We start from the raw sequence: 17,227 nt of genomic DNA, 5'->3' as shown, positions 1-17,227 counted from the left end.
TTTAGTTGTATGACTACTATTTCAGAAGGAGCACATCTTTGTATATCTCTTGGTTCATGCGATTGTAAACCTTTCAAATCCAAATTTGCCAAATCATCTGACGATGTGAAATGCTCGCCTTGACATTTGTTGATATGCTTTATCTAGTAAACAAATATTAAATTCCATTTTGTGAATAATCCCAATAGCTTTTTACTTTCATTTAATACTTGTGATATGTTTTTGCCTAGATATACACAAAAGCTACAGAAAATCTATTACCTACGCCTGCTAAATCCCATTACACTTTCAACCTGCGTGATTTTTCACGTGTCATCCAAGGTTGCTTGCTTATCAAGAAGGAATCCGTTGAGGACAAACGCATATTCGTCCGTCTCTTTGTTCATGAGGTTCTTCGTGTATTTTATGATCGCCTTGTGGATGACAAAGATCGAGCTTGGGTGTACAACCTATTGAAAGAGGTTGTGAAAGATACCTTCAAAGAAAGTTTTGATTCAGTATTTGAACATCTGAAGAAAGAGAACTCTCCTTCCGTAAGTATTCATAGTGTTGACAACCTAAGAAAGGGATACACTCTAAGCAAACATACTAAGAAAATAAATGTTTTTGATTGTTTGAGTTAATATTTTCTTTTGTATAACTTGTTATTTATGTTTTTGTACCATTCCCAATTCAACTTAATAATACACAAATGGATACTATGTTTTTTTATCCATCCCTTTCCCCATTTCCCGGACCCCACCAAACCCCATGCCTCCCTAATGTATTTCCAGTTGATTGAATTTAGGGGTGTGGTTTCCTATTGAGCACCTTACTTTGTAATGCATTGTTGTATGGTATACTGTTGGTCGTTGGATAACGAAAGTATCAAGCTTAGAGTCATCAGGCATCAATATCTCCATTTAGATCTGTTCATTAATTGAAAAGAGGGAGCCCAAAGATCATTACATTTCGCATTAAGACTTCCAGCTGTATGTGTTTCCATTACTGTGAATTGCTAGACTTTTCTCATGTTGGGCTAGTTTATTTTTCTCAAAATGACATAATAGTACATTTTTCTGCTAATAGTTTAAAAATGAGGAGTCTTTTCCGAAAGGCACACATCTTATCATCTTCTAGAGATACATCTACAACAATGTCAAATCAGTCTGAGCCCCACTGCAGACCAGTTATATCATTAATTGCTGATCTTATTTCTAACCAGAATGATCCAAGATTGTAGAATTCACACAAGATGTGGCTTAATGCCCCCTTTCTGCAACCCCTCCAACATCTATCCTCGTTTTCAGGAAATATGGCATGCAATCTCTGGTTTATAATACCATCTATGTACAATTTTAATTTGCCTTTCCTTATAAAGTGTGCCTAACGAAGTTTGCAAGGTTTGCCTATTTATTTCCTCCCATTTTTTTCTGTAATCTTAATTTTCAATTTCTCCTGCCATTATGTCCAGAAAGGCCAAATATGCCATTTTATTTCATTTAGTATCCTGTATACCCTTCTAGTTAACCACTTAATCCCCCTCTCCTTTTGAATACAACTCTGTAGGTTTGTTACAGTCCGGCAGGCTTCCTTTCTTTTACTCGGGCGCAGTGCCCAGTGTTATAACAGTTGGTATCAGAATGCTGCTTTTTCATCAACCCCAAACTCTTGTCTGTACCGTATGAATGATTTAATATTTCCTTTTATAAATGAATCTCCTAACTTCCTACATCCACCACAGAACCATTTATCAAATTCCTTGTCCAGAATAGCTGGCATTAAGTTCTTAGTCCTGTGATTGGTAATGAATACAATATAAACTTCATAATTCGTGTAACTATATCCCACACTTCCATTGCACCTCTTGAAATTTGATTTATATAGATACCCTTTGATCTCTCTGTAACCATGATTGCTTTCAGACATGTATTAATTTATTTTTATTTATTTGCACTTATAAAGCGTGCATCGGCCCTGAGGCATTGTGGCGCTGTTACAGAAGATGACTTGTTTAAGATAATACATGGAAGGGAGTCGGGCATAACAATGTACAAAGCAGTAATACAATAATACCTTGGTGATGTTCTGTGGTTACAGGGGAACTCCCTACAAAGTTAAGCAGCAGTAATACAGTAGGTACGTTACATGGTTACATGGGAGCTCCCTCAAGTGTAACTAGTTGAAGAGTTGTGTCTTCAAGATTTTACTGAACGTGGTGAATGACGCCTCGTTCCTGAGCTTGAGTGGGAGTTCATTCCACATTTTTGGGGCTAGCACAGGAAAGCTGGTGCCTCCAGCTTTGGCTCTTTGGAAGGTTGGGAATGCTAGCTGGTGTGAGTATTGGACCCTTTTGGGTCTGATGACGGGTCCCTGGTGGATACGTTCTGAAAGATATTGGGGTGCTGAGTGAGAGAGGCATTTGTGGGTGATAGCAAGTGTTTTGAACAATATGCGCACCCTGATTAGGAGCCAGTGGGCGTCACGTTCGGCCTGCGAGACATGCTCTCTGTTGGGTATACTTAGAGCGGCTCTGAGAGCGTTGTTTTGTGTGATTTGCAATCTGTTTAGGCTTTTGGATGATGTGCCTAGGAGGAGAACATTACAGTAATCCAACTTGGCACTGATGGTGACTCTGGCAATGTTGAGGCAGTTTTTGGTGGAGAGGTATGGTTTTACTGAGTTAATGATTTTGGTTGTGAGCGCTGCTGATGAGGAGATGCCGCTAACTTGCCGTTTCATTGAAAGAGTGGAATCAAAATAAAAACCTAATGTTTTTACAGCGCTAGAGGCTGTAATTAAGGTGTTTTCTATACTGAAAGATTTGTATTGGTTGTCTAGATTGTTCAGAATTTCCTTAGGGCCTACAAGTAGGATTTCCGTTTTGTCCCTGTTGAGACAAAGTCCATTAGATGCCATCCAAGACTGGATGAGTGCAGAAGTCTCAGTTGGGGTTTTAAGTTCCTGCTCGTAGGTGCCGGTGAGTGGGAGGAGAATTTGCGTGTCATCAGCGTAGTTGGTAGATGCAACGTCATGCTCTTCCAGATCATTGAAGAGGGGGCGCGTGAACAGATTGTAGAGGGTACGGGAAGTGCATGATCCTTGTGGGACTCTGCAGTTGATAGGGGATGGATTGGCTGCAGCCTGATCTGAAAAGATCCTCATGGCACACCCTTCTAGGAAGGATGTGATCCAGGCTGTGGCTTCCTGGGAGAAGTGGTCCTCATCAGTGAGGTGTCTACATAGTATCTTGTGGTCGACCAGGTCGAAGGCGGCCGACAAATCAAGAAGAAGTATTGCTGGTTTGCCTTTGTCCATGGTTTCAAGTAACTGATTCTTTAGATCTAGTAAGACAGACTCTGTGCCATGACGTGGGCGGAAACAGATTGCCTTTTTCCCAAGATGTTGTGTGATTCAAGATAGGACTGTATCTGTAGATACGCTGCCCTATCTAAATTTCAGTAGCAAGAACGGAACAGTGGTGATTGGCCTGTAATTATTAGGCGAGTCAGGATCAAGAGTTGTTTTTTTTAGCAGAGGTTGCACCCAGGATTCTCTAAGGGAAGGGGGGACGATACCTGTGGCAAAAGAGGCATTGATAAAAGCTGTGATAAATGGTGCTAATGACTCAGCACAATCTTTAATAAGGCTGGCTGGTCAGATGTCTCCCTTGCAGAGTGATGGCTTTATGTTTTTCATTATATTGAGGACTTCCAATTCTGTTATATTCTTGAAGGTCAAGGGCTTGAAGTTATCTTTCAGCAATGCCTGTGGGCTTGGTAATGGGGGCATTGATCTTCGGCAGTATGTTAAAATGGGTCTTGATTTTATTTTGGAGTGTGTGTATTCTGGGTTCCATGTAATAATGTCCCCTCAAAAATATTCAAACTAACAAGGGGGGTCCTGGGAGTCCCTCTGCCAGACATTAGCCCTGGTTACGAGAGTCTTTAGCTCACTATCTTTCACAGAGAAGAAATATCCCAAACATATTAGTCTTTGACCTGCCCTCAAAAATATTGCCATGAAAAAATGTCGCTGAAAAATGGCTGTTTTTTGTGGGGACATTATTGCATGGAACATGCGGGGAACACCCTCGTAACCCCCAAACCCTTTTTTAATTTTTATTTTTGCTGCCCCTACCCCCATATATATGGTCACCCATATAATATCGCCCCAACCTTTTCCCGGCGATATTATGTACGGCGACCATATACATGGGGATATTACCTGATACCGTATTTTGTCTAGCATGGCATGTTGAATATTATTACACCATGCTTTGTCTTTCACAGTTTCTTGTGTGGCAGTGGGGGGTATGCTAAGTTCTTTGAACATAGCAAACAGTTCTTTGGAGTGAGATTTAGCTTTGTCAATTCTGAGGTTGTATGACGATGCTTTAGCTACAGAGATGGCTTTTTTGTATTGTTTTGCCGTGGCCTTGTAGGACTGTTGTGTGACTTCTGAGGGGCATGCTTGCCATTCAGTAAGCGCTGCACGTTTAAGGGATCTTAGATCTTGTAGTTCTTGGGTAAACCAGAAATTGACATGTTTGATGGACTTGGCTTTTTTATTCTGTAAAGGGGCAATCGCTTCTATTGCTCCTTTGAGGGTAACGTTGTAGAGCTCTACAAGCTCAGTGGCGCTGTTTGAGAATGGTGATTCGAGCATTGGTACTTCTAGATACAGTAATATTCTATCTTTAGTGAGGAGTTTTTTAGATCTGGCCATGGCTGATGGCACTGGTGGGCTAGTGTTGGTCATCGCTCTGGCAGGTAGATGGAAATGTATGAGGTGGTGGTCCATCCACGGTAGTGGAGTATTAGAACTGATGTTGACTGCACAGTTATGATCAGCTACCCAGTCCAAAAATACAACCTTAAGTGTGGGTAGGGTCAGTCATTTTTTGGGTGAAGCCCATATCATGGAGGGCTTTGGCAAAATATTTGCCTTTATTATCTTTGGGATCATTGAACCCGAGATTAGAGTCTCCTAGGACATGTTGCCCCAGTATACTTTGTTCTGCAAAAACCCAATGTATCTTTGATTCAACCTATGTTCATTCAGCTATTGAGCGTATTTGTGAGGCTGAATAATTAAAAATGTCTGGGCACATGCTAAACCTCACTGTATTTTAGGGGCCATCATTACGTTCTTACTGATTGTAGCTTTAATCCTACCCCATTTGGGATGTCGTTTTGTAATGCCCTAAAGCTCTTGTTTGGTGTCTTTACCAGTACATCCTGGAATAAATACATTTCTCCAACTATACAAATCTAACCTAATTGTGCTGAAGAGCTCTGGATAAATTGCTTAACGAATTATTTCAAAGCAATCTTAATGCCAAAATATTTAGCAGATTGTCCTGCCCTCCAAAAGGAACCAGTTTCTCTTGATCTCGCTTTTGTTAATCCTGAGAGATTTAACTTTGAACCCAAATACTCTTCGAAATTCTCCTATTTCTTGCATCACAACTTTTAATAATATATTTGAGTCTGTGAAAGTCAGAAGAGCATCATCTGTGAAGATATTGATCCTGTAATCTGCTTTCCCTATTCTTATCCCCTTAATTACTCCTACTTACCACCCCCTTTCCTACATACTTTTTTTTAAAATTTCTTTATTGATTTCCCACAACAACAAAACCATAAAAACATAACATACAAACTCTCATTACACAACATAACTGGCGCATTGGCACATTTCCCGGATTCTGTCATACATCCGCGATGCCAGGGTTCTCCGGTGACCTTATCTTACCTGTCTGGCACCCTCATTGGGTCTATCGCAGAGTCATTACACGAATTGTCTCACTTTGGGGCATTGTACAGGGCTTTCTTGTTTTCACTCATTGGTCTTCTTTCCTTATGGGGTCGTCGCTCTCTTCTTCTTCCCTGCTGTCGAATAGGTCCTGCATCAGGGAGTTCCATGCAATTAGTTTTTGCACTGTTTCACCTTCTCCCCTTTTCATTGCTCTTATCCACACCGCAGTCTCTGCCAGCGCCCACTTCTGGAGGTCTGACCATCATGCTTCTATGTTCAGACCCTCCCTTGACTTCCATGTCATTGCTATTCTTCTTTTAGCCAATATACCTATTAGGTCTTTCATTTTCGCTTGGTGCAACTCATTTCTTCTTCCTCTTGGAAAGAGGCCCAGTAAGTACTTTTCCGGATGCTCTGCTTGTAGTTGGAGTCCACTCTGTGCTATTTTGGTTCGGATGTTATCCCAGAAGGCCTGCATCACTGGGCAGGTCCAGAACATGTGTACCATGTCGGCTCCATCTGCCGGGCAGCGGGGGCAACTGTTTTGGTTTTCCATCCGCATCTTCTTTATCCTCTTGGGCGTGAGGTATGCTCTGTGCGTTATGAATAACTGTGCCTGCCTGAACCGTGCATTCCTTGACACTTCTTTTGGGTATCTTAGTGCCCTGGCCCATTCTTGGTCGCTAGAGGGCCTCTGAAGTTCCTCCTCCCAGTGCTGCTTCGTGCGCGAATCCTGCGGGTTTACTGTTTTTAGCAATTGTTCGTATAGCCTGGAGGTTGTGTGAGTTCCCTCCGATATGTCGTACCATGCGTCTAGCTTTGTCATCTCTTCCTCCTCCTGGTTTGTCTACTCTGTCCATCTTTTCTTGATGTTTCATATCATGCCATTGTACAGGATGAATTGACCTTCATGTATCTCATGGTCATCCACCATTTCTTGAAAGTCTGCCCACCTTTCCCCTCTCGTCAGGTCTCCAATTTGTGCTACACATTTGGCTTCCCAGTGCGCTCGGTATGCTGCTAGTGTGTTTGTGTTCCCTCCCCAAGAGGCCCGCTAAGGGGATTTGCACCGAGCATGGATCTTTTGTCCCCTGGAGTCTCCATGCCCTGTGCCATAGCCCCGTTGCGATGTTGAGCATGTTCGGCAGGGTCTTGCGCAGGGGTTTGTCAAGCCATGGTATTTCTCTCAATTGGGACTGTTTCAGTGCTGGTTGAAAGAAGATTGTATCTATCGTTTCGTCCTCCCCCAGCCACTTGACTGCAAACTGCAACTGCCCTGCTAAATAGTACTTTTCGAAGTCCTGTAATCTGATACCTCCTTCTTCATGGTCCTTCTGGAGAGTCCCCATCGCGATCTTGTTTCTTCCTCCCCCCCATAGGAAGTTTCGTGCTATCGTGTTTAATTTGTTGAAGAAGGCTCTGGGAATGTTGTATGGGATGTTCGTAAAATAATATAGAAGGCGCTGCAACACCACCATTTTCAGGAGGGCCACTCTCCCCATCATCCCCAGCGGAAGTGTTCCCCAGAAGGCCATTGATTTCTGCGCGGCCAGTGTGTTGGTTGTATGGGTGTCAGCAGTGTCATGATGCATCTCTATTCCTAGGTATCTAATAGAGCTTGGCGCCCATGCCAAGCCCTGATCCGGGAGGCCACCCAGGGGAACCCGTTTCAGCCCTGCGAGGGGGAAGACCAGGGACTTCTCCTTGTTAATTGCTATGCCCGATAATCTGGTATATGCCCCGATCGCCTCTAGGAGGCATGGTAGATTGATGGCCGGGTTCTCTACGAATAGCAGCATGTCGTCCGCGTATAGCGAGATTTGATGAAGCACCCCGTCTATGTCTATCCCCACAGTCTGCTCGGAGAAATGCCGCAAACGGCTCTAGGGCCAGAATATATAACATTGGTGACAGTGGGCATCCCTGCTTGGTTCCCCTATGTATCCTCCACTCCTTTGAGATAAATCGCCCTGTCTTCACCCTTGCTCTAGGATCTTTATATAGCAGTTTGATCCACCGGAGGAACCCCTCCCCAATGCCAAAGTGGGCGAGCACGCTCATCAGCCACTCCCAGCGTACCGAATCGAAGGCTTTAACAGTGTCCAGGGACACTATTGCGCTCCTGCCCTGTTTTCGGTTTGTCTCATCTAATACGTGGTGCAGTCTGCAGAGATTCCATGACGTATTCCGCCCCGGGACGTAACCCATTTGGTCTGGATGAATCAGGGTGGGCACTACTTGTTTTAGGCGGTTGGCTAAAACCGCCGTCAGTATTTTAGCGTCCTGGTTGATGAGAGATCGGCCTGTAGGAGGCACATTCCCTGGGCGATTTCCCCGGTTTAAGTATCAGGACAATTATTGATTCGGACATGCTAGTCGGCAGCTGTGTGCTCTCATGTGCGCCTTGATATGTGTCAAGTAACTTCTGGGAAATGGTGTTCTTAAATATCTTATAGAACTCCCCTGGAAGTCCATCCGGGCCCGGGGACCAGCCGGTGGGAAGCTCTGTGATCACGCCTTCTATTTCCTCCACCGTGAGGGGTGCGTCCAATAACTGAGCTTGTTCTTCTGCTAGTTTTGGTAGTCTTATTTCTGCTAGTGCATCCGCTATATCCTCCGGGTCTATGTCCGGATTTGGGGCATACAGTTGCTCATAGAATTGAGCGAACAGGTTGTTGATGTGTTCCTGGTTTCTAATCTCCTTCCCCGTGTAATCTTCTAACACTGTTATAGGGTCTTTTTTGCTTTCCTGCCTAGTGAGCCACGCTAGGAGCCTACTGGGTTTATCCCCTTCCGCGTGTAACCGCTGGTGGTACCTCCCATAATTCAACCTCCCTAATTTTTCCCAGAGTACCATACATTCCGTTCTCAACTCCACCAGCTCCCGAGGCTCTCTCCCCTCTATCCCCGCTCATCGCTCCCTTGTTTCTATCACCCTCTTGAGTTCACTGAGCTCTTTCATGGCCGCTCCTGGCAGCCCCCCTGTTCTGCCTATCGCCTCCCCTCTTATCACTACTTTGAACGCGTCCCATAGTGTGGCACTACTTTCAACGCTGCCTTCATTCTGTTCCAAGTAGTCCTCTATCGACTCTTGGAGGTGTTCCTCCAGCCCGCCCTCTCTCAAGGCCTCTTCTCGGAGCCTCCAGGTTGGTATCGGGGCCTTCCTATGGGTGTGTGCACATGTCGCCAGTATCGGGGCATGATCGGAGAGTGTGCATGCTTTAATGGTGATTTCTGTAAAGTCTTGTAGTGATTCCCTACCCGTAAATATGTAATCTATCCGTGTGAATTTTCTATGTGGTGCACTGTAGTGTGTGTACCCTCTCCCCTCTCCATGTACCTGTCTCCAGATGTCAACCAGCTGTAGTCCCTCGAGGGTCCTGTGCAGTTCCTTGGCCAGGGGTGCTGGCTTCTTGTGCTTGTCATCCGACCTGTCGAGGAGTGGATTCATGGTGCAATTGAATTCGCCGGCCCAGATGAACGTCGCCTCCCTGTACTGGGCCAGCCTGGGCACCAACCTTTTAAAGAAATCTGTTGCGTCGTAGTTTGGAGCGTAGGTGTTGACCAGGCACACTTCTCTGTGCTCCAGCATGCCATGCACCAGTACCAGTCTCCCCTCTGGGTCTGTCTCTTGCTTGAGCATCTGGAATGGGACCCCCGGGGCAATCCATATTAGTACTCCCCATGCGTAGTTCGAACATGTGGTGCTGTATGTCTGCCCTCCCCATTTCTTGTTCACCTTGGTCTGCTTTTCTGATGTTAGATGTGTTTCCTGCAGCATCGCTATCTTGACCTTCATCCGGTGTAGCCATGCGTAGACCCTGAGTCTCTTGACATACGCATTGAGTCCTCTCACGTTCCAGGTTACTATTGTCATACCATCTAGCCCCATGTCTTCTTTTTACGGTCTGGCTTCCTCGTCCCACAGCCGTATCTTTGCAGTTTGCCCTCTTCCATCCCCATGTGGGAGTCTCTTGAGGCCCTTCTTGCGGGACCTTTCTTTTTGGTGCGACTATGATTGTTGTCCCCGGTTTTATGCTTTATGTTGTTCTGGTAACCTAGTACTTGTATCTTGTCATTGTCCTTTGCGGTCTTCTTTCTGTTGCCTGCGCCATATGTTGTCCATTCACACCATTCAACGTCTTTAACCCAAACAAAAACTGATGAACTAACGCCCAGCCACCCTCCCCCTGCTCGGGCTCCGCCGCTTCCCTCATCGTGCTCCCTTGGACGGGGCCGACTTGCAGCAGCGTGATGCCTTAAAACTGAAATCTGAACTTGTAGATGGCTCTCTCTACGGGGGCGTCGCCTTTCTTAGCCAACTTTGACTGAAGTGTGGGATTGGTCGCTCCTTCATACTTTTCTTTTGGCTTAGTTGCTTATCGAATGCTTGATATCGTTATTCTTGGCCGCTTTTACCTCATCTTGTCAGGGTCTGTTTCCGTTATTGTTGGTGTTTCTTTGCCTCAGCTGGGGGATGCCCTGTGCGTCCACCCACATGCGGGCTTCGTCGGTGGAATCAAAGAGGCATGTTTTGCCCTGATGTATCACCTTGAGTTTGGTGGGGAACAGGAGCATGTAACTCACCCCTGCGCCCCTGAGACGTTCCTTTGTTGGGCCGAACTGTGCTCTCTGCTTTTGGACCGTAGCTGTGTAATCTGGGTACATGGTGATCTTGGAGGAATGTCTGGCGATGCCCCCCCCCCCCCCTAGAGTATTCCAGTATTTTTTCTCTGTCCTTAAAGTTCATAATCCTGCCAATTATTGTCCTCGGGGGTGGGGGGGGGAGAGGGGCGGGAGGGGGATATCACCCGGTTGAGATCTTCTGGTCAGTGCTCTGTGTGCCCTCTCCACCACAAAGCCCTGAGATAGTGTTCCTGCTCCTATCTCTTGAAGCAGCATATTTTCTACGTATTCCGTGGGGTCGTTGCCTTCCTCGCACTCCGGAAGTCCAATTATACAGATGTTGTTCCTCCTCGTTCTTCCCTCCGCATCCGCCGCTCTTCGCTCCAGGGCCTTGACTCTTTGCAGCACTTCTGACATTTGCGTCTGTGTCGCGGTGACCCCTGCTGTGTTTTTTTGCACCTGCTGTTCCATCGCTGCCACCCTCTCTGTCAAGTTCGTTGTGTCCTGGCGAAGGAGGCCCACATCCATCATGACTATGTCCAATTTATTTTCCAGTGATGCTTTCAGGGCTCCTATTGCTGTGTCCATTTTATTTTCAAGAGATTCTTTTATGGATCCAATTGCTTCCAGGATTGTGCCCTCGTTTGCGCTATCTGCCGGGTGTGGGGTGTTAATTGCCGTCATTGCTGTATCTGTTGGTGTCAACTGCCTATGCCCGGGCGTCTTAGTGAAGGTGTCCATGGTAATTTGCTTAGCTTTCCCTTCAATTTTTTTATTTGGCATTATGCCTAAGTGTGCTCAGGGCGTCACCTACTTCCGACTTCAGTGGGCCAGCCGGGTCGACGTGGGGTGCTGTCCCAGATATGAGTTGTCGGTGCCAGGTCAGGCTGTGTGCCACTTGGCATGCCACTTGGTGCGGCTTCCGGTTCTCCCTTCTCGACAGGTTTTCTCGGTTGTGTACTCCTCCTATAGCCTTTTGCTTTATTGTATGGATGCCACGTGGGTCAGTCGGGGGCTCAACCTCTCACCATGTGTGCCGTTACTGTGTCCTTCTATCCTTGGCACCGCAGTGTCTTGGGCGCTTTGGTGAAATATTATTCTGTTGTGTGCACCCCCTTCTCCTTGGCCTCGTGAGCTGCTAGGGCCTCCCTGCTGAGGTGTGCACGTTGCCTTCCAGCCTTGAGGGTGGTTTGATGTTTGTGCGTAGGCTGCGGTACCTCAGGAGTGGAGCAGCTGCCTGTTTTAGTGTGAGGGGTCGTCCTCGCCTGACAGCCCAGCCTTCCCTGCTGTCCTGTGCTCCAGGTGCGTGTTGGCTCTGCGCTTGGGAGGGAGAGCCGCCGCGGCTCCGTTCAGAGGCTGTGCTGCGGGCGCTGGGAGATTCCCCGATTATTCAGCCTGCCTTCATGACCTGGAGTCAGGGGTCCCGCCACTTCATTTGCTGGGTGTGCGCGGCTCCGGTCGCACCAGCTGTCCTCCTCGCGGGCCCGGGTCTGGTGATTTATAGGTCCCGTCCGCTGTCGGAAGTCTGCACTGGGGTTCCGTGCGGCCCACTCCGCGCTGTCTTTTTGTCTCCTGTGGCCTCCCCAGCACTGTCCAGTCGTATCGGCAGTGCCGCCCCTCTGCAGCCTCTGTCTCCTCCAGTCCAACACCCGCTCCTGGCTGCGCTTTTCACCTCCGGAGCCGCACGTCCTTCACAGGTGCCCCTGCGCCTTTCTTGCCCTCGGAGGCTGCACCCGTCGAATATCCTGATGACTTCTGTTTTCCCAGCCGTTGAAGGGGTCGTCAGCAGCCCTGCTTCTCCTGGTGTCACAGTATCGTTGCTGGCTTCTCCTTCTCTTTACCCCGAGGCTGCGGCTCCGTCAGCGATGTTGGTTTCTCGCGGCCCTTTCTCGTAACCAAACGTTTATCTGGATGGGCACTAGTTGGAGGATTACATCTTCCACCTCACCCTGCGTTCAGGTCGTTGCAGCCTTTGCCAGAATGCCACTAAGCCGGATTTGTATACGGATCTTGACGGGAGCTCGGTCTCAGGACAACCTCACTCCATGGGTTTAGGCCACGCCCCCCCTTTCCTACATACTTAGGGGTGTTGCATCGGAGCAGGGACTGGACCGGAGCCATAGCAAGCCCTACCGTGCATCCCCTCTAAGAATTTTGAGAGAGAGCTGTAACAGGCCATGTGGGCGTAGGTCGACCATGCCATGAACTCTGCCTCCCATGCTCCTTCCCCTCAATCCATTTCTCTGTGTCGTAACGCTGGATGCACCCAACTTCTTTTTTTTCTTTTACTCACCAATTCCCTGTGGTAATTTGGGTGGTTTCTTTTTCTGCCCTTCTTCCTTTTGCTTTATATTGGGTAAAGTGGCGTTCCCTTTGTTCTTGGTGGTGGAACCTCACACTCTTTGCTTAGAGTGTTTGAGCCTGCTTCACCGCTAGGACACCTGTGCGCTCTATGACACACTTTCTTACATGTCACTCCAGACTCCGCTGCCGCAGTGGGAAGATATCTTTTGCTCGTCTGCGCTGGATCACCTCAGAAGCTTAGTGGATCCAAGAAGATAAGTGCAGCTCTTTTTACTATGGCACCACATCCAGGTGACACTCTCCTGGTGATTAGGCAAAGCGGGAGGGCCCCTCCAGGGTCTGTTGCAGTTAGCTGCAGCGGTACCAGGGCACTCCCCAATATCTCTGAGGAGACTTGCACCGGCTGCAGCCTGCAAGGTTCTAATACCGGGCTTCGATGCTAGGGGACTTTTCTCCCTGACAAGACTGGTACTGGGGTCCCTTTTCCTGAGGTCTGAGGCTGATTCTTCTCCGATTATCGGGTCATCATCCTGCGATAGCAGCATGTCCCACTTTTCAGGTTAGCTCAGTAAGCACTGCGACCTGTACGGTGACCAAGGTCGCACCTTACCCTCGGTATATCATTGCTCATCGCTCCAAAGCTGCCACAGTCTCCAGATCAGAGACTGGAATTTCCCTGGGAGAAACATTTCTGGCTACATTGGAGCACACACCGGATGACTGGGACAGATTTCTTCCACTACTGCTCTTTCATGTTTTTGGGTCCCCGCCTTCACCCCCACACCCCAAGAGTGAAATGGTCACCCATTGTGAGGGGGTATTTGGACTCTCCTTTTTTGGTCCCTCCCAGCAATTGGGCCCTGATGTCCTCTTGAGGAACATACAGTCATGAACCCTCGGGATAAGGCAATTCATCGAATGGTTTCAAGACTATATGCATTAAAGACCCATTGGTCCCACATTAAGCAAGTGCTTGTCCCCACTCCTCAACCAGTTGTACCACAATCCACTGTACCTCCGATAATGACATAGGAGGCACTACCACATCCTCCAGTGGGGGACACAGGCTTTCAATCCAATGTGCCGTCTGCCCCTGCTTCCAAAAGATCCTCCTCCCCCTCTACCTCTAGTCCTCCAGATGATGATTGGTAGACAGCCAGGATGGTCTATCAGAAGATACTGAGGAAGTGCCCATGTCCATTAAAGCATTTCATGAGAGAGTGAAAGGGTTTATCTAGTACTTGGGGGTACAAGTACCAGAGAATCTACAGTCGGATCCTGGAGTGCTTTCCTGCGTCTTCTCAAGGAAAACAATAAAAAGGTTGGGCATACACCTTCAACCTGCTGTGGTGGAGTGAGCCATAAAATCTGGCAAAAACCAACTTCTGTGTAACCTGTTGCAAAAAGGGTGAACATGAATACAGGATCCTTCTGGGTGAAAAGCTATGCATGCTGAGCTACACTCCAGCTCATTCCACGATAGTAGTGGCAGCCATTTCTTTTTGTAAAATCCACACATCTTCTTCGTCTTCCTCTTCTCAGAGCCTTCTGGGGCGTAAGGACTGCGTCCTGGATAACACAAGAAGGTAGTTTTACCTAAACTATTCCCTGAGCTTCTGGCAGGCCATCGCGGACGAGGTTGTGGCGGCTGCAAAGTTTAAAACCCCTTGCGACCTGAATATCAAGCAAGATTCCACTCGGGCTTGGCAGAGGCTCGCCAAGTAGCACAGGACCTCATAGAGGCATCCTATCACCACCTGGACACAGCTGCAAAGTATCGCTGCAGGTGTTTCTCTTAGGTGGCAAGCGCTGCTTAAAGCCACCAAGTTCCAACCAGATATGCAAGAGCGAATCGTGGACCTACCATTTATTGGTGTGGAGCTCTTCAGCAGTGACACAGACGATGAGTTTAAGAAAAAGTATAACAAATACCCAAATGGCAAAGTCTTCAGCAGCTATTACAATTCCCTTCTCTCCTCCCCACAAAGCCTGGGTCTGAGACAGCCATTCATTGCCAAGAGTTAATGAGGTTTTAAGGGATCCCACAATCACCGGAGTAGATGTAACAGATCTCCAAGCACTCCACAGAAGAAGAAAGCCTGCCCGTCACCCTGGGGATTATTTTCCCAATCCACTCCTAACCCTGAAACCAAGCAGTCTAGTGATGTTAGGGTGTAGATCCACAGCTCACCAGTTAAAGGAAGAGTGCATTATCATCTTGCACAATGGAAGAGCATAACCAGTGACAGATGGTCCGTATCCGCAGTGCACAAGCGCTATCAACTTCCTCTACCCCCAATCCATCATTTCCACCAATCCCCCCTGCCTGAAAAGAGGCTCAGTCTCTCATTGCTCATGGAAGCAATAAAGAAAGTTCATTCATCGGAGGGCAGGGCTTTTATTCAAGGTTATTTACTATTCTGAAGAACAAGGATGGTCTGCAGATGGTACCAGACCACTCCCCAATCAATCTTTGCTTGCCACAAGAAAAGTTCAAGATGATTAGACATGCACTCATCAAATCATCCCTTCAGCCGGGCGACAGGTTGTGGACCTGCAGGATACATATTTGCACATCCCCATTTGGCCTCCACTCCGTAGTTACCTGCGGTTTTCGATAAACCACAACTACTATCAGTAGTTGGGATCCCTTGGGATCGGAAGATTCCCATTAGGACCCTTGGAGAAAATACAAACGACAGTAGTTGAAGACCTTCCTCGAGATACGCCATTGACGCAGGTAAAATTGAGGCCCGCACCCCTCCAAAACCTATGGTCTTGGACCCCGAAAGCTCTAACTTCCAATCGTAGAAAGTAGCAATGCAAATTCCCTCTACACCCGGGTCAAAAGGTCGAACATACTGACTTCCATAAACCATCAGAATGGGTGTTGAGGTTAGGATCCTGAAACACGCAGGGCTTCCGTCACCTGATGGTGGAAGGTGGAATCGATTTGGGCACTTATGATATATTGTGCCTTCAGGAATCTTGAATAACTGAAAAACCCTCTCTTGATGGCTACGATCTAGCATTTGCTCCTGCTCAAAAAGGAACCCAAGGTCGCCCTTCTTCAGGATTCATATCAGCTATATGCTCGGGCAGTGGTCTCCATCTACAAGCAACGATTTTAGCTAACCTCTTTTTGTTGGTCACCCATGGACAATAAGAGCTTCCTAACGATGGAAAAAGCAATCGACGAGGCGTATTCGGATCATCAAGTTTCTCATCAGCCAATAACTCGAGGCGAGGAGCGGAGCGCCTTGTGGAACAACCTCATGTCCTCGAGAGATTTCTTTGACGTCAGCAGTCTATTCGCACAAGCGGAATGTATACCAACATGGGAAAGACACCAATCACATTCAACAATTGTACATTTTCGCAACTAGTGCCTTATTGCCCCTAATAGATTCATTTGAGGTCACTAAGACAGTACCAAATGATCACAATTTACTGTCTTTCGCATGGCTTTCACATTCGGCGCAAAAACTTCAAATGAAGACTTGTATAGAATGTAATCCTCAAAGAACCCGACTGAAACGGAGTGCTAGAAGCATCCTAGAACTTATAAAAAATTATAATGACGTGAAAAGTGCCAGTCAGAAATTTGGAAACCCAACAGCTTTGGATTACCAACCACTGCTCGTATTATACAAGGCAAACGTAACAAAATCAAGAAATCAATCGAACCCTAAAAATCATATGTACATGATGCCATATCTACATGCTGCGGCCTGGATCAAATCCTTTTTGAGCAATAGATCCATGAGGGTCTTTGCCCCATTCGCAGCCACGGACCCTTCCCCAATTCACTGCGGCGTACCTCAGGGATCTTGCTTGTCACCTACACTCTATAACATTTTCACGAAACCTCTCTTTGATGTGCTTGACAATCTGGGTATCTCCTACACTAATTATGCGGACGACACCCAGATACTCATTCCCATCACAGGTGATTATCTAGCTGACACCAAGGCCCTTAACGACGTCTATTTGGTCATCCAAGCCTGGATGGCCCAACATCAGTTATGCCTAAACGATGACAAGACGGAGCTCCTGATCCTGGGCACCGCACAACGCCTGAGCAAACTAGAGCCGTCCTATCAATCATTCACCATTGACGGTAACACCATACGAGTCTTGAAAGATACTAAAACGTTAGGTTTTTACCTTGACGCCACCCTATCTTTATCCCGACAAATAAATGCAGTCAGATCTGCTTCGGCATACACCTGCAAACTTATTGCAGCTTGCAGACCGTTTCTTACCACCCCTAACAGTGTCATACTAACTAGAACCCTCATTATGGCTAAAATTGATTATTGTAGTGCTCTTTACTTAGGCACCAGCCAAGAGAACCTGAATAAACTCCAAACAACCCAGAACAATGCCATCCGTGCTGCCCTAAACATCCCCCGCAACCACCACATTTCAGAATCTAGAACCAACCTAAAGTGGCTACCTGTCAAGCAGAGAATTTCACTAAAAACACTCGCCCTTACGCACAAATGCTTCGCTAACAAGGCCCATATCTACCTCTGCAGTTGGCTGTCGCGACACT

The 17,227-nt window shown here is 47.1% G+C and overlaps 1 protein-coding gene across 1 annotated transcript in view; it reads left to right on the top strand.

The window, feature by feature from the left end:
• Positions 1-17,227, top strand: part of DNAH12 (dynein axonemal heavy chain 12) — a 3,791,933-nt gene that overhangs the window by 1,726,799 nt on the left and 2,047,907 nt on the right. The window contains exon 41 of the mRNA XM_069643677.1: positions 231-533. Coding sequence (XP_069499778.1) covers positions 231-533 — 303 coding nt within the window. The remainder of the gene's footprint in view (positions 1-230; positions 534-17,227) is intronic.

The sequence above is a fragment of the Ambystoma mexicanum genome, chromosome 2p, assembly GCF_040938575.1.
Source record: "Ambystoma mexicanum isolate Mex_15411 chromosome 2p, UKY_AmexF1_1, whole genome shotgun sequence".
Lineage (NCBI taxonomy): Eukaryota > Metazoa > Chordata > Amphibia > Caudata > Ambystomatidae > Ambystoma > Ambystoma mexicanum.
Note: the sequence above shows the minus strand (reverse complement) of the source record. Positions and strands in the feature narration are given on the sequence as shown.